Genomic DNA, 27275 nt, shown 5'->3' with positions numbered 1-27275 from the left:
GGTTGGTACCTCAAGCCAAGTTTTTTTAGGGGGGGGGGGGGACTTTTTAGGCAGGTAATGATAGTAAATGGTAATACAAAATTGTAAAATAAGACAAATATTTAATGTCTTGTATCAAGCAGTGTACATAAAAAGTACATAGTAAATTGTGATGGGTTATAGACCCAGGTGAAGAGGTGTGAACAGTTAAGAGATTTTGTGACAAGTGTTTATTTCTGTGACTGTTTAGGATAGATCTCTGTCTTGTCAGCGAGTTTCTCCTGCGTTTTTCCTACGCGTTTCGGCTCCCAGTTGAGCCTTTATCAAAGGTAGTAGTCACCAATTCTGTAACAGTTATACAGATACATTCATTAATAATCTTGTAGTAAATACCACTGATTTTATTCAATGTGGTATATAAGAGAGTATGCATACATCTATTTTTTGTTCCATGTGTGATTGTGGTATCCCTTTAGAACAGCGAGAACCTGAGCTGCATCCTGGTAAATATGGTACTATAGATTAGGGTGAGTGTTGGGGTAAGATATATGGTACAGTTATGATTGGGTTTGGGTTTTGCACTTACAATCCGTGTTGGGCGATTGCTACCAATTGGAACATACACACATTCAATCACATCTGCCGGTAAATTTGTCCGGTTTTGCATATATGTATGTTTTTTGCAGATTGGGTCATACACACGTCCAATCGCATCTGTCAGTAAAAATATAAGTTTTTATATAGAATCTTGCACTTAAAAGATTTTTCCTGAGGGCGTGGCCTGGAGCGGCATGAGGTAGGACGCTGTTGAGGTGAGCTCCGCTGGCCGAATCTCCTAATTGCATTAATCCTGCACCCTGGAATCCTAAATCGCTTCCCCAGCACCTCCTGAAGCCCCGCTGCAGCTGTGGAACATGTCGCCACCGAAAAAATCCACGGATGTCACCGCAAAACTGGACAAGTTTCGCCGCCAAGACAAGGGTGACCAGGCCCAAGATGGCGCGGGAGCGGAGGTAAGCTCTGCGGGAGCCGAGACAGAGCGGGTTCTGGACGCTATTGCACAGTGCCAGGCGTCCCTCACCACCAAGATAGAAGAGGTGAAAATTTACATATCCCTAGTCCGTCAGGATCTCCAGAAGGTGAGGGAGCGAGTGACCGAGGCTGAGCAGCGGATCGTGGGGTCGAGGATGCCCTGCCCCCCCTTCAGCGCACCTCTGATGCCCTCCAGCTCCAGGTGACCCAGCTACAATTAAAACAGGATGACATGGAAAACCACCTTAGGAGGTGCAATATCAGACTGATTGGTCTCCCTGAAGGGGCAGAGGGGTCTCATCCCTCAGACTTCCTGGAACAGTTGCTTATTGATACATATGGCCGTGAGGCTTTCTCCCCTACTTTTGTGGTGGAGAGGGCACATCGCCTCTCGGGCAGACCACCACCCCAGGGAGCACCCCCCCGCACCTTTATTGCTAAGCTGCTCAATTTTCGGGACAGGGATGCCATCCTCAGACTTACCAGGGAAAAAGGCAACATCCCCTTTGGCTATGGCAGGCTAGCAATCTTCCCAGACTTTTCTGCTGACGTCCAGAGGAAACGCAAAACCTTCATTGAGGCTAAACGGAGGCTCCGCATAAAGCACATAAAATATGCTATGCTGTACCCTGCCCGTCTCCGTGTTGAGGGGGAGAACAGGGTGCACATTTTTGATGACCCTGAGGCTGCTATTAATTGGCTGGAGAGACTTGAGGCTCGAATTTGAGTGCGCCTCGTGCCTCATCCCTTGGATTGCTTTCCAGATGCTGCGCTTGACCCCTGGATGTGCCCTGTGTACTAACCTGATGGTTTCGGATATCCTTGGATCCTGATGCTCCTGCCCATACTTGGATTTCCCTCTTGGATGCCTGTCGTGTTCACTGTTACCACCTGCAACAGCCCGAACCCTGCTGTTGGGAGGCGGTTTTTTGCTTTTTATCCTCCCCTACACCTTACACCCCTGCCGGGTACACTGTACTGTTTTCCCCCTTTTTTTCTTTTTTGCCACTTCACGCAATGACCTGACCCGGCAGGATGTGTCCCATCCTTGCAGGCCACCGGAGTGCCTGTACCAACCTTCCCTTACTGTGTATTTTGTTCCCCCTGTGTTCCCCAAGTCTGTTGTCCTATCTTTTACCCCTTTTCCCTATGTTTATCTCTGCTGTGTCCTATTTACATGCCTCGCTGCCCAGCAAACTTTCACTCCCAGAACTGCCCAGTCATGGACGAACCGGCTGCCCACTCTGCTGTTGCTGAGCGAGGCGGGAGGCCCCCCTGGTGGTGTTGGTGTACGTTGCCTGTCATGGCCTTGGCCTCTCTCCCGTGGCTCTCCTTTCCGCACCGGTCTACATCTTTCCATGTTCCTGGGGCATTGTCAATGCGGTTGGTTGGGTTTCTCTCAGGCCCGCACGGGTTGGGGTTTGTGCAGGGCGGGGTGGGCGGGTGTTCAGTCTTTATGGTTGTATTTTCCTTGCTGCTATTTAATGCCTTTTGAATTTTTGTTTTGCCTGACAATGTGTGATGTGCTTACTAGCTATTGTATCTTCAGCAGTTTGTAAGTTACAAGTGGGTGCCAGTGATGGGGGTGGGGGAGCATGTATCGTAATTACTGTCGGGGAGGTCTCCCCGGAGCTCATGTGTCTTATTTATGTTTGCCCCTCCGATGGCTAGCCTTAAATTTCTAACTTGGAATGTCCGTGGGCTCAAGGACGGGATTAAGCGCTCAGCGGTCTTTGCGGTGCTCAAGCGCCATAGAGCTGATATTATTGTAGTACAGGAGACTCCTTCAGATGGTGCGCTACAACAGGCCCTGAGGCGTCTGTGGCTCGGCTGGACGTTTCATTCCATGCACACCTCACAGTCCCATGGAGTTGCGGTTTTAATCCCTAAATCTGTTCATTTTGAGCTCCGGGGATCCCTCGTAGACCCTGCAGGTAGATATGTTTTCTTGAATGTATTGCTTTATGGTGATCCCTAATTGCTCATGGCGTTCTATGTCCCCCCCTCCCTTCTCGTCCACGATACTCCTTGAGGATTGGACTTAATGGTTCAGCACCCCCAGATCCCCGTAATCTGGCTTGGGGATTTCAACAATACTATGAACCCCAGCCTGGACAGGATGCACGTCTCTGGACCCCCTGTGCCCCCCCCCCCCACCTCCACGAGGTTCGCCCGCCTGATGGCGGAATTCAACCTTACTGACTCCTGGCGCGTCAAGTACCCGCACCTCCGGGAGTACTCCTGCCATTCCTCTGCCCATGGATCGATGTCCCGCATTGATCTTATACTGATCTTCCCCCTCACTGATACCCAGGTTGATGGACGCGGGCTTTTGTGCACGTGGCCTCTCTGACCATAAGCCCTACTGGATCACGGTGGGTCTACGGACAGACAGGGCCAGACCTGCCTGGAGATTAAACCCCTTTTGGCTTTCCCTGCTTCCTGAGGAGGAGACCCTGACTGAGAGCTGGCAACGCTTTTTTGACACTAATGCGGGCTCTGCCTCCCCTCTCGTGGTATGGGAAACCTTTTAAGTTACACGCTAGAGCCACTCTGACTCAAACCATTAACTCTATTAAGGCCGATTCTGCTCGGGCGTACGTACAGGCTGAACGGGCTTTGGGTTCAGCGGAGGCGGCTTTTCTAACTGACCCGAAGCCCGCCGGGGGCGGATCAGTTGAAGCTCCTTACTAGGGTGGTGGAACACATAGACTATGAGAAGGCACGAAGGTCTCTGTTTTTTCAAAAACAGAAATTGTTTGAATATGGTGAGCGGGCGGGCAGGCTGTTAGCGTACCTCGTCCACAGTAATGATAGACCACCTGTGGTGATCACCCTTCAGTCTGCTGGCGGCTCCCCTATATCAGACCCGGGTGCTGTGGCTGACGCCTTTCGCAGCTTTTTCCAAGACCTGTACTCCTCAGTAGCCCTTGACGACGACTCCCCAATTCTGCCCTACTTGACGCCGGACGTTCTGCCCCAACTGTCCCCTGAACAACTGACTATGCTAGAGGCCCCCCTGACCCAGGACGAACTAACCAAAGCTATAGCTCAGTTCCCCAGGTCCAAGTCCCCAGGCTTGGACGGGATGCCTGTTGAGTTCTACTCTATGTACTCGGAGGTTTTGGTGCCGCACCTCTTGAAAGTGTTCCAGACTGCATTTGACACCTCGACCTTGCCCCCCTCTATGCGTGAGGCTCTTATCGTCCTAATATCCAAACCGGGCAAAGACCCCCATTTCCCAGCCTCTTATCGCCCTATCTCCCTTTTGCAGGTAGATATCAAAATCCTGGCCAAGGTGCTCTCCCTGAGACTAAATAAGGTCGTGCTCTCGCTGGTTCACCCGGATCAGTCGGGTTTTATGCCTGGCAAAAACACCTCATTTTAACCTGAGACGCCTCTTTATGAACCTCCAGGTGCGGCACAGCAACTCCGGATCTAGGGTGGTGGTTTCGTTAGACACCGTCAAAGCATTCGAATGGAGCTTCCTCTGGCGCTGCCTCAAGGGCTACAGTTTTGGGCCTAAATTTATTCAGTGGGTCCGTATTCTCTACCAGGCTCCGGTCGCCAGGGTTTTGGCCAATGGCTGCACCTCAGCGGCGTTCCCCCTTACCAGGGGGACCCGCCAGGGTTGCCCTTTGTCCCCCCTTCTCTACGCCCTGGTGGCCGAACCCCTGGCTATCGCTATCAGGTCGCATCCGGGTATCCGGGGTCTGCGGGCTGGCGATCTGGAGGAGAAGATAGGCATGTATGCGGACGATACCTTGCTGTACTTGTCTGACCCAGGTGAATCACTTCAGACTGCTTTGTCCCTCATAGAGCACTTTGGCCGCTATTCCGGGCTGATGATCAATTGGGACAAGTCCCAAATTTTACTGATAGACGATATTCCTCCCCGACCCCCGGATCCCCGTTATCCTCTCCAGGTGGTGGACTGTATCAAATATCTCGGAGTTCTGGTCAGCAACTGCCCTAAAAACTACCTGTCGGATAATGTCCAGCCTCTTTTTGATTTATTGAAGTCTAAAACCCAGACCTGGGCGCGTCTCCCGCTGGGAGTAAGGGGTAGGATCAACCTTGTAAAAATGGTGTTGCTCCCTAAATTGCTCTACAAGTTTTGGCATTCCCCGATCTACCTTCCCCTTAAACATTTCTTGCAGATTGACTCCATTCTTAAGCCCTTTATTTGGGGCAACAGCCGACACAAGTTGGCCTGGAGGAAACTGAAAAGCCCCACGGATCTGGGTGGCCTCGCCCTCCCTGACTTCAATATGTATTACATAGCTTCCCAGCTGTCACACTATTTCCACCTCCATAACTCGGATAGGGAACGATTTTTGGCCCTTCTGGCTCCGTCCTGGGCCCCTCTGTCCCTGATTTTGATGGGGGCCAGGGGGACTGGGCATGGAGGGGATAGGGTGAGCATGTTGTACCACTACAGACGCTTATGTGATGTTGTGTCCAACAAATTGTCACTTCCCTCGCTGCATGAACATACTCCGCTGTGGCACAATGCCCAACTCCCCGAGTTTGAGACTGTTCCTGATGCACATGCCTGGGCCCGGTACGATATTCACTTTTTAGCCCAACTGCTGGAGAACGGCACTCTACGTACATTTGAGGACCTAAAGCGACAGTACAGCCTCCCCAACCGCATGCTTTTCAGATATTTTCAGATCCGGCACGCTTTCTCCTCTGTTCCCTGCTCCCCTGCCTGACATAACCCCGATTTCTATGATTGAGGTACTCGGGGGCTCTGAACCCAAGCAATTGTATCCCACCTTTACAATGCCCTTCTTCTCCCCGTGTCCAAGACATCAGCATATGCTCTTAAGACTAAGTGGGAGGGAGATTTGGGACCCATGGAGGACGAGGAGTGGGAGGATGCCCTGGATAACTGTAAATTGGTATCTCCAAAGCTGTCCGACCGTCTGACCCAGCTGTATATAATGCATAAGGCCTACCTGACTCCCCTACAGCAATCTAAGTTTCAGCCGGGTGCCTCCTCTGACTGCCCTATGTGTGGGAGGGAGCGGGGTACATTTTTTCCACCTTCTCTGGAGTTGCCCTGAACTCCAGGGATTTTGGAAACAAGTGGTTGACTTTCTTCATGATACTATGGGCTCCCCTCTGACATTGGCCCTGAAGCCCTGCTTGCTTGGTATACTCCCTGATGTCAATCTAGATAAGTTCACTGTACATTTTCTGCACGAGACCCTGTTCCTCGCCAGGAAGTGTGTAGCTCAAAAGTGGATGAGGGACACCCCCCCCCGTCCGCGGACTGGCTCAGATCGGTCAACTCTACTCTACCCTACAAAAAACTGATTTATACGCACCGGGGTTGCCCTGATAAATATAATAAGATATGGGATAGGTGTGTCCAGGCCCCAGAGACGTGCATCTAGCTTGTTTGCTTTGTTTATCTTATTTGTGACATGCATTGCCTGAGCGGTGTATATCCACGGTTTGGAGCCAATCGAAGCACCTCGAAGCCCCCTGCGGCTATGGACTCTCGTGTTTTTTCCTTTTACTTTTTCCACCTGAATCTGGCATGGCTCCGAATAACTAGCGATCTGGTTTTGAGTCTGACATAGTTTTCATTCCCCTCTACTGCTGATATACCGCTGGAGTAAGCTGGTACAATGTTGTATTCTATGTACTGTTATTTGTTTTTCATTTTCTTTTCTGTAAGCACTCATGTTCCTTGGTCTAATGTTTAATGCCCTTTTTGTTCAATAAAGGCTGTTGTTTGATTTAAAAGATTTTCCTTTTAAGAAGTATAGACAAGTAAAAAATCTTGTGTTTGCATTCTCTAAGAATTTGTATATATGTATATATATCATTTACTGACCAGGGACTGTGTATTCTTTTTATTTGTTTTGTCATAAGATGAACAAATTCCTCTGTTTTTTGGGAATCTGTAAATTAATTACATGTGATTTGTTCAGACCAGGATGAATTTTTTATGCTTTTTGGAAAACAGTGGTTCTTTTCTTTTACCTTATGTGTTAATCTGCAATCTGGGACATTCCCTGGATCCTTACAGGGATCTCTCATTCGCATCCGCCAATGTTGGGTTTGTTTCCCCCAGAGCGTGTGTCTGCAAAGTATGGCATTTGTTAAGGGCCGGTTTTCAGTGTTGTAATAGTAAGGATCCCTTTAGATGGATGTACTTACGTTACTGCTTAGGGTGTCTGGATGCTGCGCTTCCGAGTGTCCTCTCTCCTCCCTGTCAGATGGGGAATGAGGAGGACAGCGGTTCCCCGGCCTATTTAACAGAGGCGCGCATGCGCATTGAGCGCCGCACGTCTCGTTTCCTGATGTCCTTCACCTGGTGTCTAGCTCTGGTGCGCGTGCGCCCTCCGGGTGTGCGCGCATCCAGCCTTCCACCATCTGGGCTTCAGAGGGGGGGGGGGGGGGATAGAGACTGGAACAAAACCCTCTTACAGTTAGAAATGAGGTGGATCAAACGCCTAAGGGCAACGAGTCAGAAAGCTACCGTCCATTCTTAGAAGGCTTCTCGTCTGGTAAAACAGACTTAGGGGTGTACTCAATTTTGTTGCCAGCGGTTTAGACATTAAGGGCTGTGTGCTGAGTTATTTTGAGGGGACCGCAAATTTACACTATTTTATTCAAGCTATACACTCACTTTACATTGTAGCAAAGTGTAATTTCTTCAGTGTTGTCAGTGATGTCAGGGGTGGACTCACTTTTGTGAGATGCAGCGTGTGTGTGTGTGTGTGTGTGTGTGTGTGTGTGTGTGTAATATATATATATATATATATATATATATATATATATATATATATATATATATATATATATATATATATATATATATATATATATATATATATATATATATATATATATATATTACACTTGTTTGCCTTTAATTTTTCTTTTTAACTGAAAGGGTTGTTCTAGAAGGTGAGAGCTTACATATACTTTAACTAATTTAGTGATAACTTCAGCATTATATTCAGATTTTAAGTTAATTGCAGTTCGTTAATATGGTTGATTACATTGTCATGTTTTGCTTTATTGTTTTTTGATTGCATTTGTGAGCATCTTCTGTTTTTGCTTGCAGATGAAGAGCTAAACGATGAAGAATTTTATGACGACGAGTTAGAAGCATACTTTAAACAACTTTGTCCACCTGGAATGCAACGTGGAGTTATTGAAGGCCAGGAAATTCAAGTGCCAAAGAGCGCATCTTTAACGGTAGAAATGATTCATGCACAATTCCCATGTTAAAAGGACTTGTGGCTTCTGCCGTACAATTCCTTTGACTATCTATTCAAAATGTTCGGATGTGCATGTTGAAAGTGGTTATTCTCTGCAACTGAAAATGATCATTTAAATGATCTTTGTCAGGATCATTTGTCTGACACAAGTGAAAAAGCGTGTTTGATTGATCAGAAATTGATAAAATTTCTCCTTGGCTGATCTACTTGCCAGTCTCCAAATTGATCCAAAGGTCAGAATATCAATTGTATGAAGGCTGTGTGGTTTATGATTGTTTTATTATTATTATACAGGATTTATATAGCGCCAACAGTTTGCTTAGCGCTTTACCATGTGAGGGAAGACAATACAGTTACAATACAGTTCAAAACAGGAGGAAGTAGAAGGCCCTGCTCGTTAGAGCTTACAATCTAGAAGATTAAGTTCAATTTATTTGCATTCAGTAATTTTGGTCATCACCATGTTCTCAGTGGGTACCTTTTTAGGGTAGCCACACAAGTATTAACAACCACTAGCTACAATCTCATTTAAAATCTGTCAGACTGTTTGTACCCAAGTTGATCGATCAGCTTAGGTACATTAAGCCTTCCCAAACATGGTTCGAATCTCGTGTGCCTGCACAACCAGAGATTCAAACTGTCAGCCCGCGTAACACCAGTAGTGGCCCATGGCTCCCGTCTCCTGCCTATGTCTACGGTGAGACCAGGAAGTCAGCGGAGCAATGCTGTAGATGGAGAATGTGCTGAATCAAGAAAGGAGGGGGCAGGGGGTGGAGAAGTTAGTGAAACATTTTTTACCTAAATGCAGGGAGTACACTTCTACCTGGGGGTGATACTCCTCTGAAGACTGGTTGCAGCAGGTATCTTGGGGTTCTCTTCAAGTCAGAGTGGAGCGTATGCTGGGGTGGAATACCACGGTTTGGTAGAGCTGAACCTAGACATAACCCCTCATACAATATTTCCCCTAGAGGTCGTCTTGTTCTTTCTGCTTTCCTTCACCTTATGGATGTTTTGTACACACAGCACCAGAACTTCCTGCGCTGGAGAATATTCTTTTTTTTTTTTTTAGTCCCTTTTGCCTTGGTGGTACCAGCTCTGCAATCGGGGGTTGTGGTTGTTGGCGTGTGCTACAACCTCAAGGTATAGGCTTGGTGTCTATCTAGAGGGGATGATTTTTCTAGCACGGATTCTGATTGGGATGCACACCGGATTCCTTTGTACCCTCAGTTTTTCTTTTAAGTTACTCTGCCAGAGGTATGTGGAGAGTCTTTCCCTTTCTCAAGGGATGCACTAGGTTTTGTCCTAACCGGAATAATTGATTAAATCCAGAAGCTGTTGGGAGAGAAGAGCACTCGGTAACTGTTTTACAGAGTTTGGTGAGCACGCTTTTCCAAAACCTTTCACTCTTTCTACGTTGAGATTTTTTTTGCTGCTCTCAGACCTTGGGCTTTAAGCGAGTCGTCAGTCCTGCAAGTAGTCCTGGGTTCTAAAACTAACTAAATTAAAGGACCATACCATGTTAATCTTGAAGGAATGCTCCCACTCTTTGGGAGGGGAGGGACTTGTGCTGGCCCTTACGGACTTTTAGAAGGGGAAGATAGCGGTGAGTGGATCCGCAGTAAAGTGGCTTGTGGCTACAAGTTGGAATTTCACAACTTTTCCCTTCCACACCTTATGATTTCCAATGCTTTCTTTTGAATCTGCACAAAAGATTTGCAGACACTCAATTTATCTTTATTAGGTAGTGATCGTTTTGGTTGCAAAGGATGAGGAATTCCACAGTTTCTACTCAACTTCCTTTACAGTTCTGAAATTGGACAGATGTTCACCCTTTACTGCATTTCACCCATCTGAACGTGTGTGTGTGTGTGTTTTTTTTTTTTTTCATGTGGATGTTCTTAATGGAAGTGGTGCATCTGCTGGCCTCTCTCCAGCTAAGGGTTTTTCTGTCACTGGTGTACATAAAGGATGTCATCCTACATTTTGCAATATTTTCCCCTCACCAAAGGTTTCTGCCGGTTCTTGAGGAACTTCATTTTCAATTTGTGGTCCTGCTGTTTGGTCTGTCTATGGCTTCCAGAGTGCTCACCAAGGTCCTGGAACCAATTTTGGGTCTTTTTTTTATGGACCCAGGGTATCCCTATTTTAGGATACCTAGATGGCTTATTTCCGAAAGAGCGATTGGCTCCTCTTGGAAAACACTTATGGTACACAATGGAAACTTTTTTTGACTGAGATCTTTACTTCGAAATTAGCGTTGCTCTCAGCTCAGCAGTTGGAATATGTGGGCCTGACCCTGGATACTAACCAAGCAACAGATTCTTCTCAGAAGAAATACTGAGGACTCGGATGGCTTTTCTCAGGTCAATGAAAAATCCCTTGCTTCACTTTAATATGATATCCTTGGGAAGGATGGTTGCCTCTTTCAAAGTATAAAACACTCAGCCCAAAAGAGGGGAGATACATATGAAGAATGGGACTTTTTATGTACAATAACTAAGGAAAGTACAAATTAAAAACTATCTTGCATACAAATTTGAAAAATACAGCTCATCAAATTCAGAAGCAGTGGCCTTCCAGGCCTGATGGAGTGGTCCTCCGAAACAACGTTGCAGCCCGCCCTCCATGTTCTGTTCAGCGTACTGATCCCTGTCGGCCTCCGTGGAGGAGCCGACAGGTCACCCCTATGTCACTTCCGGTTCCGGTTTTCCGGTCACTTCCGGTTTCTGGGCACCAGTGGAAGTTAGTGAGGCTGCCCATCCAGGGAACCTGTGCTATCTGCAGATTGCAGCTCAGTGCTTGGATTGTGAGCTCCCTTCTACATAGAATCGCCACCTGGATCTTACAGCCCGCAACTTACCACCTGACTTCACTGTGGGGATCCCCATTGGACACCACATAGGATGATCTTGCTTTATTCACATGTAAGTTGATATAATAAAATTGCTTTGTTATACATTCATCCCTGTGACTTGGCGCCCTTTTTTGTATTCTATGCGTGGAGGGAATCCCTACCTCTTGAGGAGCTTCCGGTCTAACACCCCCCTCTTTTTTTGGAGTTTGTGTCTTCTACAGCAGAAGGATTTGTTGCTACTATGGACAACATTGACTGAACATTCAGGACTCTTGCATGAGGTTTTTATACATGTTCCCCCTGTGCCTATGATTTATTGATTGTGATTTAATTCATGCTCCTGTTTCCCTATTATAGTTCTATGACATAATTTATGCTTTTAATTCCACCTACAGTGTGGTCTTCCTCATCCTGTTAATACAGTCAGAGCTGATTCACTGATTTAAGTCAGTGGGTTTTTTCTTTTGTTGACACAGTGCTCCATAAATCATTACTATAGGGTTATTTCGCTTCCTGCAGGAGTAGGACTAGGCAGAACAAAAAACCTGGCTACGCCCATGGCCGTTCTCAGCTGTTTTATAACCCACTCTCTGCTATAGGTATTCAGTTTGTTTGTGTCTAGTCAGGAGTAAAGACCTAGGCTCCCTGCTGGGATACTTTGGCCGGGCTGTATAGTCTAGATCCAGTGGCCCCCCCAATCTAGCTAGTGAGCGCATGGAGACCGCAGCTACGCGCTTAGTCAGCCGCAACATAGCCTCATGGACAGAGGCTTGCCCATGAGTTAAACATCTCGTAGGGTCGCATACGGCTGAGCCTGGTCCGAGTCGCAGCATCCCCTTGGCCGACAGCCCCCTCACTTTGTCTGGAGCGTCACCTGAACCATGGATCAGTAAGTACACTTCCCCCCCTCTCCCCCATTTGTGCATTTTGGGGTGGACATGGTTACCGTCCAGTGATGGGGAGCTGCTGGGTCTAGACATACAGGGCCCTCTGGCTGCTGATGGTGAGTACTTAGGGTCCCCCCTCTCTCTCTAGCATGTTCCTAGAGTGTGGGGGGGCGTAATATTTTTGTTGCTGCGCGGTCTCCCTTATCCTATGGAGCCTCAGGGTCACATCTCCCCCACTGACCCCCCTCATGTAGGTGCCATGTCCCTCATAAACCCAGCTCCCCATTGTTGCACTGACGGTGGTCCTTCAGTCTTTGGTATCCTGGGTGTTGTGTGCAGCATGTTTACTATGGTTCGGCATTGCGACCGGTCTTGGCCTCAAACCCTAAATTAATTGGCCAGGCTTTGTAATGAGCAGGTTCCCTCTCCTTACATTGATCTGGTGGACCAGTTGGTCCAGGGGCTGCAGTTCTTATCTGATGCATCCTTTGGATGCAGCTCCTGTTTCAGTGGTGATGATTAGGTGCGTGCTGTGGCATAACAATTGGGCTGCAGACCAAGCCTCCTAGAAATTGCTCATTGATATGCCCTTTCAAGGGGATCGCCTGTTTGGAGCTACTCTGGATGACCTCCTTAAGGGTCTCATGGGTGGGGGGGAATTACCTTCCTTCCACAGTCCAGGAAGGGGAAGGAGCCTTGTTGCAAATGTGGGCCCTCCTCAGCCCATAAAAAAATTGTATGCTTCTGGGAATGCAGATAATGGATTTTTAAGTCTTTAACAGGAGGTTTCAAGCAACCTTGGTCTGGTAAGTCTAGAGCTGGCTTTTCTGGACCCGCAGACAAGACCCCTTCAGCATGAAGGTCTGCCCTCATCCAAAACTGGAGTGGGGGACTTCTTCACTTGTTTCCGACCCTGTGGACCTTCTTCAGGAGCGTCAAGGGGATCCATGATATGATCCTTTTGGGGGTACCAAATTAGGGGGGCAGAGTTTGTCGGTTTCTGGGTTTTTAGGCCCAGAGTCTCCTTGTATGGACATAATTCCTGCAAAGGTCCGGGTGACGTCTGAACTACCCAAGGGTCCCCCCCTATTCCCATCCAGGAAATGGAATCACCTGGGTCTTACTCTGGATTTAATGTTGACTAGGGTGGTCCTTTTTCTGGTCCAACTTCGGGAACCACGGGGCTGTGATTCGCCAGCCGCTGTCACACAGACATTCTTCTCTCCTTACTTGCATACAGGTTCTGGGTCTGGTGGTGTCCCCCTTGAAGACAGTTCTGCTTGCACAGTCCTGCATACAGCTCCTTCAGCAGATTCGGATGATATAGAGTTTTGTGCATACAGCTACTTCATTAATGGCTCGGGACGTAACCGGCATTCTAAGGTGGACATAATGATGCGTTCCAGCCCTCTCTGCTGTGCACATTCCAGGAGTGGAAAATTGGCAATCTCAGTCAACAGGCATTAGACCAAGGAGAATGGTCACTTCATCCAGATGTGTTCCATCAGTTGTCTTTGGTGGGGGACTCTTGAGGGGGATCTGTTGGCCTCTCGCCTTAACAGGAAAGAACAGAGGTTTGTGGCTCTGTGGATCTCAGGATCCTCTAGCCAACGCCACAGACGCCTTAGTGGGTCCCTGGAGTCAGTATCGTCTGATTTATGCCTTTGCTCCTCAAGCTTCTGCCGAGACTCTTGCGCAGGATGGAGGCAGAAGGGATTCCGGTCATCCTTGAAGACTTCCTTTCAGGGAATATTTGCTGACGTAAGGACCGATCTTCTATCCTGCTTTAGTCGCTGGCTTTGATGGCTTGGCTGTTGATAGCAAGGGGCTGAGGGATAGAGGGTTGTCTGAATCAGTGATTCCTACACTTTGAAAGCTAGAAAATCTGCTTCTAGGAAGATATACTATCGTACTTGGAAGACATACATTGCGTGGTGTGAATCCCCTAAGGGTTCACCCCTGCTCCTTTTCGGTGACTCAGGTCTTGGCTTTCCTCCTGCGAGGGGTTGAGCAGCGTCTGGCCTTGAGTACCATCAAGGGCCAGGTCTCTGTCTGCCTTGGCCGTTTTCTTTCAACGTCCATTGACCACACACTCCTAGGTGTATAAGTGAATGAATGTGGCAGCGCTGCTAAAATACACAACTTTTTGAGTAAAATCCACAGTGTAAAACCTAAATGAACCATCATGCATAAACTTGAGCTATCAAATAAAGTGAGTAGCTTACTAAAGTGCAATAAAGTGCAGAGACGCTGTCTCTGATAAGCTAAAGTGCAATCAAATGGAATATAAAAAATAGTGTAAATCGGAATAAATGAATACATAACTGTGATAACACTGCTACCCAGAAAATAGGTTAAACCATGTGAAATCCATACAATAAGTACCATACATATAAATGTAATTGCGAAGTAGATAAAAAAAAAAAAAATTAAAAGTGCAATGTGCTACTGAGACTCGGTCTCTGGTTGAATACAGTGCAAACAAGACAAATGGGTCCAAGGTGAAACAAATAAATAAATCACTTGCAAAGTTCAAATAGTGCAAAAAAAAGAAAATAGAGTTGAAAAGTCAAAAGAAGTCTCTATCAAAGCAGCAATCAGTGGGTGATTCAGTGTGTGTCACTCCTTTAGTGACATACTGCAATCACCAGGTGCAGTGTCTGCTCACCTCCGTAATTCACCCAGTAGGGGTCTCAAGCAGTAGAAAGGCTGATAAAATCATGCCATCAATTCAATTGGTAACTCCACTAGTCTTGATGTATTTCAAAATGGTTTAGCACATGTGAAAAAAAGACAGGCTCCAATGGTGCAGTATCGACACATTCAGGAGGTATAAAACCACATCCCAACTTCAAATATTAAACTCACATTTATGGAATTAAAAGACAGCTTGTACAATCACAACCCAAACGAGGTCACATCAAAACATCAAACCGGCCCACCGCATGGTACCTCTATGCATTAGGCCATATTCTTCATGGCTTCAACTGGAGGAAGAAATCAAGCGGTGTGTGTGGAGGCTTTATATAGTGAATTGGTAATTACGCCAGGTGGTAATCTCATTGGGCATGCTCAGTAACTCCCGTCTATCAGGGAAAGTCTGCGCATGCTCAGTACAGTCACTTGTACGAAAACTTTATTTAAACTTTATTTTTCATACATTCATTCCATTGGTTGAAGACGGTCTTTCTTTGGGTAGGTTTTTTAGTGTAGGAATCAATGGTAATATACATATTTTTAATCTCAGTGACATAGCCGTAATTGTAGTGTTGTTTACATTACTCACAGACATTGTTCGTTTTGCACTTATGTTCATCGTTGATGTCCTTCTCCTTAGCCATTTTAGTGGAGCCGCGCTGCTTGGTTCTTCTAAGTGACTGCCGGTCTGCACTGCGCATGCGCTACCTTTTGGGTCTGCCGAAGTCTGTCTACCCACGATCCAGGAAGCTGTAGCTGCAGACTGTTTTTCCGCCACTACGTGAGATACAGGCCTTGTTTTTAAATTACACATTTTATCCCCATCCATTACCTTTCTGGCCCAAATATTTTTCACCCTGGAAAAATAGTTTTCGTACAAGTGGCCGTACTGAGCATGTGCGGACTTTCCCTGATAGAAGGGAGTTACTGAGCGTGCTCAATGAGATTACCACCTGGTGTAAGTAATTGCCAATTAATTATATAAAGCCCCCACACACTCCGCTCGGTTTCTTCCTCTAGTTGAAGCCATGAAGGATATGACATAACGCATAGAGGTACCATGCGGTGGGCAGGTTTGATGTTTTGATGTGACCTCTTTTGGACTTGTGATTGTACAAGCTGTCTCTTAATTACATAAATGTGAGTTTAATATTTGAAGTTGGAATGTGGTTTTATACCTCCTGAATGTGTCGCTACTTCTCCATTGGAGATTGTCTCTCCTTTTTTCACATGTGCTAGATGTGCTACATCAAGACTAGTGGAGTTACCGATTTGAATTTTATTTTTATTTTTTTCTTTATTGAAAACAAAGTACCAAAATACAGTAGTGGCACAACGATCATAGGAATAAGTACAGTAACAGGAAACAGGATGAGTAGTATAACGTGCCAAACTGAATTCCAGGTGGGCGAGATTGATGCAGGTACAAAGGTACTGTAGCTGAGCAAATGCATTTTAAAACAGGGTGGGCTTACACGGTACACGGGATGCAACAATATGAAAAAAAAAGATTATGCAAGAAATAATGCCCGAGGGAACCCAACTGGCGTCCTAATAAGGACATTTCTGGTATACAACGAAACAAGCTGAGTAAGATCAGCATAGGAGTGAGCGAAAGAACAGAAGGACGAAAAAGAAAGCCGGGGCAAAAAGGGGGAAGAAACCGGGAAGCATGAGGGGAGGAGAGAGGGAGACAGGAAGGTGAAGGTATAGCAGGGAGGGCCAGGGCAGGGCCACCCGGGCAGCCTGTCAGGTAGGCAGAGTTCCGCGGAGGCTCAGATCAGACGGTCTCTCGCTGATAGGCATCCGTGCCGGTGAAATGCACCCAGGGCATACACCGATCCCATGTCTGCTCCTCCATATTCTTTAGGGTGGCAGTCAGCTCTTCCATCCTGTGGATCTCATTGACTGGCGAACCACAACTTGCGCGATGGTGGTTGGGTTTGTCTCCACATGGCTGGGATACAGGCCTTTGCAGCATTAAGGAGTCGGAGTGTCAGGGACTTCATATATTTTCGAAGTGAGTGCCTCGTGAGGTGGAGTAGGCAGAGCGCAGGGTCGTCTGCCACCTCGTCCGCAGTCAGTTGTTTAATGACCCAGGTGACAGTAGACCAGGAAGATTGCAAGGAGGGGCATGTCCAGAAAACGTGGAGCCTTGTCCCCTCCTCCGAACCACAATGCCAACACCTATCGGAACAGCTCGCATCAATCTTGTGCAAAACCACAGGGACCTTGTACCATCTAGTAAGGATTTTGTAGCCTACCTCCTGATATTTGCAGTCCATAGAGGATTTGTGAGCTAGTGTCAGAATCTTGTCCGTTTGCGCAGGCGTCAGGGAGATAGCAAGCTCCCGTTCCCATTGACGCAGGAATGGCAGATTTTGCCCCTCGGACATTTCCGAGAGCAGTGAGTGAAATAGGAACAGGGTGCGTCTATGGGGATCCCCCGCTCTGCAAATGGTTTTGAATGGGGTTGAAGATCGCTGTACATAGCCCCGCCGCCGAAGGGAAAGAAGGAAATGTCGCAGCTGACAAATACTGAGGTGGTCCAATGACGGCCTGGGCCAAGCAGCGATCTCCCCATGAGTGGGCATGGTGCCCCGCCACCACACATCGAGGAGGTGAATCCTGCCAGTCTGAGCCAGACTGGGCACCCTGGCGCTCGTGCAAAGCCGGGTTGCCCAGTATAATAGTGTTTGTCACTTTTGTGAGAAGGCTAGATTGGGAGAATTCGTTTCTAGTAGTGGCACGTTCTGGTACTTGTTGAGTTAACCATTTTTTGTTGCAGCAATGAATATATGAAGTCATATCTTTGACATACAATACAGAATACAGGCTGAACATTCATAGACCCTGGGGTTATAGGATGGTGCCTTCAGTTTTGTCACTGGAAAGCTTTTGAGGAACACTGAGCATTCCACCCACTCATAACCCAACCCTACTCCGAGACCTCTTTATTCCTTAGAATGAGATCACTCTTGGCTTAACCACTTGCTGATTGGCGTTCCTATAAAAACTTCCATTTAACAAGTGCTGTTACCAGGATAATGTCTGCAACTATGATCCTGCTACCTTTTTATTCAGCTGACATTTGGCTGTCTTATAAAAGTGATCACTTTTACAGCTCTGTGCTGTTACAGCTAGGGAAATGGGTAACTAAGCATGATTTGTTCTTGGTTAGCTGCTTTTGAGGGCAGGGGAGAAATCAGGAATGTCGTCTTCATAAAGAGTATATGCCACCTGTACAAAGTATATCACAAGGGGGCTTATTCGACCCTTTGTGATAGGAATAAAGTGAAATGAAGAAGAAAATTAGTGTAAATAAATGTAATATACTGTACATCATAATTAAAAAAGAATTGAAAAGCACTCTAGCTCCCCTTCACATACACGCAGACATGCACTTAAGCCCAGCAGGCACATGTAAACAGTGAATACACCTCACATATGAGGTATCGCTGTAAAAATTGGAGTGAGCGCAATAATTCCAGGGCCCTAATTCGCTATTATCGCTAAACTGATATCCTATAGAGGCTTTAAGTCCCGGTTCACACTTCTGCAATGCGGGAACGCTGCGAATATGCAGCGCGTTCCCGCATTGCATCCTTTCCCCTGGCAGTTCACACTGCCATATGCGATACACAGGGGGATGTCAATTAAAAGTTAACGACACCCGGGGATGTCAATTAAAAGTGAACGACACCCCCAGTTGAGATCGCATATCGCAGTGCGATCTGGAAGTTTGCACTAGTGTGAACCACCATGCGATCCGATTCTGCTGCGGATAAAAAAAGTCGTGCATGTTTAGTGCTATCGCGGTGCGAATTCAGCCATACAAACTGTATGGCTGAAATTTGCACCGCACAGAGATCGCATGTAATTTAGGAGCAGTGCGTTCCGAATTACTTGCGATCTGTGATTGCACTAATGTGAACCGGCCCTTAGTGGCACCTGGGAAAATTTTAAGTACCATATTTTGATGCCATTTCACAGGTGTGTACAATTTTTGTAATCTTGACAGTTTTGGTATCTCTTTGCTCGACACATCTTTTTATACTTTACAAGAAAAATGCATTTAAATAAATTTTGGTGCACACAAATAGAATACCCATTTTTTTGATAAATTTGTGTTTGATAGATGGCTGCGCAAATATTATGTGACATGAATTGCAACCGCAACAATTTTATTCTTCAGGGCCTCTGCTTTTGGAAAATGTTTTGGGCTGTAAGTAATGCTGATATTTCTATGTATGTGAAAAATTAAAAAAATGCCCTGGACATCAGGTAATTTTGTTTTTTCTCTTGGGATTTTTCAATCAACTCTTCACTGTGTAATAGAAGCAGTGTATAGAAATCGGTGCAACTTTGGGTAAAAAAAATCTTGCAAAACCTTACCTAGACCCCACTCTGTGATTATGGCTTTTAAGGTTGTTTTAGGCACCGGATCCTTCTTTGATACTCACCTCGTCACTTTGCACGTTGCGTTTGTTAGCTGGAGAGGTGCTAATCAGGTCTAGGGAAATGGTCCATCCCTATGGAACCTTCCCTCAAGACCCCCCTTTGAGTATATCCACCAAGATTGACAGGCCCTTTATACAGGGATCAGCGATGTAGACAGATAAGTCAGGGCACCCTGTATCTGTGGAATGAGTTCACTTTACAGGGTAACCTTTTCAAACTTTGCACCAAATTATACCCACTCAAAGCTTAGTTCCATGTGGATGACCAGGTATTGCAAAATGCCGCAGGTTGCACACTGACTGATACTTCCACCTAGAGCCCTTTTAAAACATACTTGGGCGCTTACTCCATGAGGACTTTGTTGTAGGATGGTTTGTACTGGGGCTACTGCATACTCCTATCTAGATGCATTTACCCCAGATTTCGCACACTACTTCCTCAGTATCCCACAAAGGAGTTTCTCTATTGTTTGTTGACGGATGCAGTCCTCTGATCCATATCAGTAGGGTTATACTGCCCCCTGCAAGAGTAGGACACTAGGCAGAAAAAAAAGTTCCGCAACTATGCCGGATCTGGGCGATGGGCTGGATAATCTAGATCCAGTGGTCACCTCAGCTGGCCAGCGAGCGCGTGAAGACCTTAGCTCCGTGCTGGGTCGGCAGCGACATACTCCCACTGGACGGGGACTGGCCCCCCGAGTTAAACGTCTCACAAGGTCGCACACGACCGGGTCTAGGCCTGTGTCGCAGTGTTCTTATTTGGCCAACAGCCCCCCATTTCGGCGGAGAGGGGTCCTGTCAGGAGATGGCGCCCGCCTGTGTTACTGGTACGGTGAGTAAATGTTCACCCCCCCTCTTCCCTGGTGGATTTTCACTGGTGGATTTTGGGGTGGATGTGGGCCCCTCCCTGGGATGGTCGGACCCTTTCCTGGGATGGTCAGACCCTCACACTCCTGGGTTTTCCTCTGTCCTGTTGTGCAACCCCCCTCCCCCCCCCTTCCCACGTAGGGAACTGTTTGTGCCGTCCGTGGCGCTCAGTCGATTGTGCCGGGGGGGGGGGGTCCTCGGTCGGTCCTCCAGGGCTTTCTGCTGCAGGATGGTGTAGGAGGGCTGGCAGGGGGGTCTCCATGTGGGCCTTGTTGCCGCCATTTTCTTGTAGACTTGTCTGCTATTATGACGGCGGCCATTTTGGTACACCCGTTTTTGGCCATTTTGCGGTGCATTCTCTGCTAGAGCAGTTAGGTGGGAGTGCCTGGAAGCGGTTTCTGGGGGGTGGAGCCCCTCCCTCCACCCTGGGCAGTTTCCTTTGTTCACTCCCTTATGGGAGAGCTTGCTTGTTACACGTGCAGCCCTGGGAATGCATATTGGGACAGTGGGTTCTGGGGTCTCTCTCTCTGGGGGTTTTCAGGGCTTGTCTGACCTTCGGGGGGGGGGGGTGCTTTAGCGCGGTGGGACTGTTTATTTTTTTACAGATTTTGCTGGCGGGTTCTTCTGGTTCAGTATGAACCCTGCAGACCATGTGTCCCCACCTGACCCCCTCACAGAGGCAGCAGGGCTTTCTGAATCTCCACTGTCCAATGCATTTTCAGCAGTTCTGGAAGCATTTGGGTCCCGGGTGGAGGTGGCCTTGAGAGCGAGGTGTGCTGAAACATTTCTCCACTTGCCCCGGCCTCATTCACATGCCATCCAGAGCAGCTTAATTTGCTAGCATGCTAATGAAGGATAGGACCGTCTGCGCCATTCCCCTGGGGTGTTTATGCGGCTGCTAGACATTGTCCTTTTGAGGAGTCTCTGTTAAAGTGGGCTGTATCGCCTAATGTGGACCTACAGGTCTCTAGGCTGCATGGGACTACCGTTGTTCTGATGGAGGACTTCCTGTCCTTTAACCACTTTAAGACCGGGCCTATTTTTGACACTTGGTGTTTTACAAGCTAAAATCAGTTTTTTCTCTTCCTCTGACAGTTCGAGCCTGGTGGTATTAGCCTTCACTAATGGGTAATGGCCACTCTGCAGGAGCAGGCTAGGCAGATAATTATCAGGTTAATGCAAAAAATCTTCTATACCTCGGCACGCCACTAGGGGGCCATCCCTCAGCCATTATCCTGAACCCAATCTGATATTACCTCAGTTTTATGCTGCCTAGCGTCAGGAGTAGAGCTAGGTCTTCCCTGCTGAGACCTAATGTCTTGGTTTTCTTTGTTTTTTTTTTTCTCAACTTATGTGTTTTTCTTTACACAATAGATTTTTTTCTCTCACTATCACTAGTTAGTCGGGGATTCCTTTCCTGGAGGACTACAGGACTACAAGTGACTGCGGAGCTGGGCCTCAGACTGGGTATCATAGATCCTTATGGAGTCCCAGCCTGCCAATGAGCATCGCAGGCTACTGGTACGCCCAGGCCTCGCAACGACAGTGCCCCTGTATGGGGACGAGCCTGCTGAGCTGCTTAAGACCGGGCCTGTTTTTGACACTTGGTGTTTTACAAGCTAAAATCTGTTTGTTTTTTTGTTTTTTTGTTTTGCTAGAAAACTACTTGGAACCCCCAAACATTTATTTATTTATTATATATATATATTATATATATATTTTTTTTTTTTTTTTGTGGAGACCCTAGAGAATAAAATGGAGATCGTTGGAATATTTTTCATCACCATATTTGCGCAGCGGTCTTCCAAACGCAATTTTTTTGGAAAAAAATTTTCTTTTTTTAATTCAAAAAATAAGAAAGCCATAAAGTTAGCCCAATTTTTTTCCATAATGTGAAAGATGATGTTACTCCGAGTAAATAGATACCCAACATGTCATGCTTCTAAATTGCGCACGCTCGCGGAATGGCGCCAAAAATTGGTACTTAAAAATCCTCATAGGTGACATTTTTAACATTTCTACAGGTTACCAGCTTAGAGTTACAGAGGTGGTCTAGTGCTCAAATTATTCCTCTCGCTCGAACGATCGCGGCGATACCTCACATTTGTGGTTTGAACACAGTTTACATATGTGGCTGGGATTTGCATATGCATTCGCTACTGCGCGCAAGCTAATGGGGACAGGGCGCTTTCATTCTTTTTTTTTTTTTACTTTATTATTTTTTATTGTTTAAAAAAAAAAAAAAACATTTTTTTTGATCATTTTTTTTTAAACCTCCCTTGTAATAGAAATAGGCATGACAGGACCTCTTGTGAGATCTGGGGTCAACTACACTAAAAAGGGAAAAAAAGAAATTGCTGAAAAAAAATCGACCCTTTAAACTGGTTGTTAGGCAAAGACGTTTGACGTCTCTCCGGTCCTCCAAGACCATAGAGTCGAGTGGGGGCCATCTTGCCCTCCCTCGACTTCCTGTCTGTGAGGGACGGGGACTGGATCGTTTTCCCCGCTGCTGGCGGGTCCGGTAAGTGGAAAAATCGACCGGGACGCGTCGGGAGGGGAGTCATACCTCTTCCGCTGCACCGTAAGGGTGATCCCATGGCTAATCCATCGCTGGGACCACCCTTATCTTAAAGAGGACCCCCGTTTAAAAAAAAATACCGGAGTTATGGCAGCTATCTGCTGCCATAACCCCAGTATTTATCATCAAAGGACCGACGTAAATACACTGTGGGCGGTCGGTAATTGGTTAAGGACCTGGGGGATTGGATGGTGCTGGCTGTGGCCCGCGATCTGTACTCCCTGACGGGGTCTGCACTGGGAACAGTGTTTGATTGCCCTTGCCATGCAGACTCTGCCTGATGGGCGGAGTTTCCACGCCGTGACTTGGTGAGGCGCAAGTTCCTCCTGCCCTGGGGGAGCTTTTAGATCAGCTGGCGCAGGGGCTGCAATTTGTTTGCGATGTGCGCTGGACACTGCTCCTTTATTGGATCACCGGCCGATTTTCGACGGTGGTTATTTGGCGTATACTTGGCTGAAATGTTGGTCTGCGGATCAAACTTCTACGAAGGACTGTTTGGCACTGCCCTGGATGACATAATAGAAGAGTCTCACGGGGAAAGAGTGCTTTTCTTCCACAGGCTGACAAGGGTAAGGGCCTTCGTCGCAGACGGGGTCCCTCCCTTTCGGCTCACAAACAGTTTCTTCGTCCCTCAGGGACAGTCGACGTGGCAAAGTCCTTTTGAGACTTTCTTGGTTGCTTCCAAACGCCCTTGTCTGGCGAACATGAGATCGTTTTTTTCCAGACCTGCGGACAAGGCCTACTCGGCCTGAAGGTGCATCCCCTCCCATATATGGGGTAGCGGGACGCCTTTTGCGGGTTCTCGGACCTGCGGCTGGCCCGGATACCAGGCAGCTGGGTTCAGGAGGTCATGCGGTCCAGTTGCAAGATCGAGTTTCGATCCGCTTTTTCCGGTAAGGTTTTCCCTTCCAATGTACGGCTGACCCTGTCTATAGGGGCAGTTCAGGCTCTGGTTCAACAAGGCTGGATCTACTGGCCCTTGATGGTTCCATGCGGATCAAAAATTCAAGATGGTATCGGTTCGCACAATGGTGGTTTCCCTACATCAGGGGGATTCCGGGCCTCCATAGATGTCAAAGATGCCTACCTTCACATCCCGTTATGTGCAGGACACCAACGGGTTCTCCGTTTTTGCCTTGGGTCTCTATCGGTTTGTGGCTTTACCCCTTGGTCTCGCTTCTGCTCCTTGGGTCTTCACAACGGTGTTGGCTCCAGTCCTGGCGCTGTTGCGGCAGTGGGTGTATCGGTTCTGGGTTCCTGGCCGACCTGCTTCTCCGGGGGGAGTCCCCTATGATGCTGATCACGAATTTGGAAGTCACCATGTGAACTCTGGCGGAGTTTGGGTGGGTTCTGAACCTTCAGAAGTCATCCCTGGTACCTTCCATGAAACTGGACTATCTGGGCCTGACTTTGGACTCGTCCTCAGTCAGGGTGCTTCTCCCTCCGGGGAAAAAACTCTTGCAACATCAAACAGTCAGACTGCAGTTACTGTCCAGAACAGGGTCGTCCCTTTGGACTTGCATGCAAGTGCTGGGATTGATGGTGTCGTCTTTCGAGCCGGTCCCCTTCGCTCAAGGATCCTCCAGAAGGCAATCCTCAAATGGGACTGGAATCCAAATTCTCTGGACATTTGGTTCCTGCTGAGCCGGGTGACCAGGGAGTCTTGATCTTGAATCCTTCCTCCCCTTTTTACTGGACAATTGTAACTGTGGATGCAAGCCTGCCTAGGTGGGGAGGAGTCCTCGGCAAGTTCTCTGCTTAGGGAGTATGGTCCTTGGAGGATCCAGGTTACCGATCAGTGTCCTGGAGCTGAGAGCGATCCAGCTTTGGCTGGTTCACTGGACCGGGCACCTGCAGCTGTTTAGTGCACATTCAGACTACGCCATGACCGTGGCTTATGTCATTCACCAAGGGGGCACCAAGGGTGTCCTTGCGGTCTTAGAAGTGACAGGCATTCTTTGTTGGTCTGAACGCCTTTTTTCAGCTCTCGCTGCTGTTCCCTTCCAGGTGTGCAAAATTGGCAGGCGGATTGCCTCAGTCGACGGGCCTTGGATGCAGGGGAATGGTCCCTTCATCCGGAGGTGTTCCAGCAGTTGTGCCTTTGTTGGGGCACTCCAGCCGTGGATTTGTTGCTGTCGCATCTGCAGTATAGAGCAGAGGTTGTGGCCCGCTCCTGGGACCCTCTGGCAGGTGCACTGGCGGCACCATGGGTTCTGTCGTAGGCGAGAACATATGCTATGTTGAACATGAACGATGCTGAGAAGTTTAGCATAGTCAACTGCGCAAGGATGACGCCGGCTTTGTCGTGTGTGAGTGGTCACGGATAGGCCAAGGTCAGTTTCAGCTGCTGCTGTTGGTCCGAGCCTCTTTGGGCTCCCCCTCGCTCTTACTCGGTGGCCCGGATTTTGGCTTTCCTTCAACGGGGAGTTAATCAAAAGTTGGCCTTGAGTACTATCAAGGGTCAGGTTTTGGCTTTGGCAATTTTCTTCAAAAGGGCGCTGGCCGCCCCTTCCCGGGTGTGTAACGTCTTCCAGGGGGTGCGTCGCTTTAGTACTTCCGGTGCGACCTCCGTCTTAACTGGGGACCTTAATTTGGTGCAGTTTTCTTCAAGAACCTCCTTTTGCAGGTATTCGGGGGTATCCCCTGCCTACCTTGGTACAGAAGGTGGCCCCCTCGGTTGTGGTCACTCTGTGCGCAGGGTGTCCGCACTGGCGACATTGTTCTGTCATCCCTATATGTTTGTTCATGGAGACAAGTGGTACTTCGTCCGGATCCGTCCTTCCCTCCGAAGGTGGTTTGTAGTGTTCACTTGAACGAGGACATTGTATTACCGTCTGTGTCCTAAGCCCAAACATCATGAGGAATGTACATTGTATACTGGATATAGTTCGGGCACTCAAGATGTACTTGGCGACTGCTAAGTCTTTTCATGCGTCAGGGTCGCTCTCTGTACTCACGGATGGCCCTGGAACGGGGCTGCCTGCATCTTCTGCGACTGTTTCCAGATGGATCGGACAGGCGGTGGTGCAGGCTAATTCAATTAAGGGTCAGGTCCTACCTTTCCCTGTTTTGGCGCCTTCTACTCACGCACCTGGTGCTTCCTGGGCTTTTCGCCATACAGGCGTCTGTGCTTCAGGTTGCAAGACGGCTAACTCGTCTGTTCACACCTTTACCAAATTTTATAAGGTGGATGTGCTGCCATCGGCAGATACCTCATTTGGCCGCAAAGTTTTTCTGGCTGCTGTCTGGAGGCCTTTCAGCCTTCCTTGAGGGTGTTTACGGTTTGTTTTCAGGTGGGCCTCATTTTTGGTCTGAGTCCTATGTTGACTGGTTGGCTATGTTTAGAATGGGGACTTGTTCTTTTCTGCTGTTCCCACCCCTCTTTTTTTGGCACTGCTTTGGGATGTCCCTACTGATATGGATCAGAGGACTGCGTCTGTCAATGAACGATAGAGAACTAGATTTTTGACTTACTGTAAAATCCTTTTTCAGATCATTGACGGACGCAGTACCCGACCCCTCTTTGAGTTGGGTTGGTGTTACTTTTCTGACACTGCTTTGATACAAAACTGACAACCTATGCAGGAAGAGAGTGGGTGTACCCTCCGGGACTGCCCATAGGCGTAGCCAGAACTTTTATTTTTCTGTTTATTGTCCTACTCCTGTAAGAGGCAGTATAACCCTACTGATATGGATCAGAGGACTGCGTCCGTCATTGAACTTAAGAGAAAAGGATTTTACGGTAAGTCAAAAACCCAGTTATCTTCACACCTAGCAAAGGTAGGAGCCACAGCAAACGTTCAGGCAAACCTTTGCCCTAACAAATCCCTGCACAACACTCATTCTTTGTGACCAGGCTTTCTTTGCACTGGTGCAGGACTCTATTGTATCACCAGTCTCTGCATCCCATTCTAGTTGTATTTCATGCACTTCATAAGTGGCCTACCTGATGACAAAGGCCCCTTTCACATGGTCCGCATTCCATTGCGGACCGTGCTCTGCTTAGCGGGGATCGATCTGCCAATCCCCGCTGAGCCGGCGAATGACAGCTCCGTCTTCGCACTATGTGCGGAGAGGGAGGTATCAGAGCCCTGCTGCTCTCTATGGGGAATCGGATGAGAGCGGACCGCCTGTCCGCTCTCATCCAATCCGATCCCCAGGACGGATGGAAATAGGGTTTCCATCCGTCCGAATTTCACGGATCGGATGCGGATGGCAGCTGGTGTCAGCGGACATGTCACCGCTGACATCCGCTGCTCCATAGGGCTGAATGGGGCATCAGATCAGATCTGCCTAAAAACTGACAGGTGGATCTGATCGGAACGCCCGTGTGAAAGAGCCCTAAGGCTGATGTTTTTGCAACTATGTCACAATTCCTGTGACAACTAACAGCTTTAATACAGCCATCACTGCCCAAGGCTAAAAAATGCCAGGCTCTTTCTCCAGCTTCAACATCTCTAACTTATTCGGATCCCAACTCAACAAAGTGGATATGCTCACTTTTTTCTGTGTACAAAAGCATCAGTAATATTGCCTTTGAATTCTTAAACCACACTTTTCCAATTAAAGATGTTTCTTCATTCAAAAACTCTGCAGCGATGCAATTTTTTTTTTTTTTTTTTTTTTACGTTTGTAGCCCTGCTCTGCAATCAGTTATTCTAATATGCTTCAATT

At 47.6% G+C, this 27275-nt stretch overlaps 1 protein-coding gene across 1 annotated transcript in view; it reads left to right on the top strand.

The window, feature by feature from the left end:
- The window catches only part of CEP192 (centrosomal protein 192), a 506433-nt gene that overhangs the window by 82740 nt on the left and 396418 nt on the right, over positions 1-27275 (top strand). Inside the window, exon 7 of the mRNA XM_082258491.1 lies at positions 8102-8235. Within this exon, the coding sequence (XP_082114617.1) occupies positions 8102-8235 (134 nt within the window). The remainder of the gene's footprint in view (positions 1-8101; positions 8236-27275) is intronic.

This window comes from Pelophylax lessonae (assembly GCF_965119305.1).
Source record: "Pelophylax lessonae genome assembly, chromosome: 5".
Classification (NCBI taxonomy): domain Eukaryota; kingdom Metazoa; phylum Chordata; class Amphibia; order Anura; family Ranidae; genus Pelophylax; species Pelophylax lessonae.
Note: the sequence above shows the minus strand (reverse complement) of the source record. Positions and strands in the feature narration are given on the sequence as shown.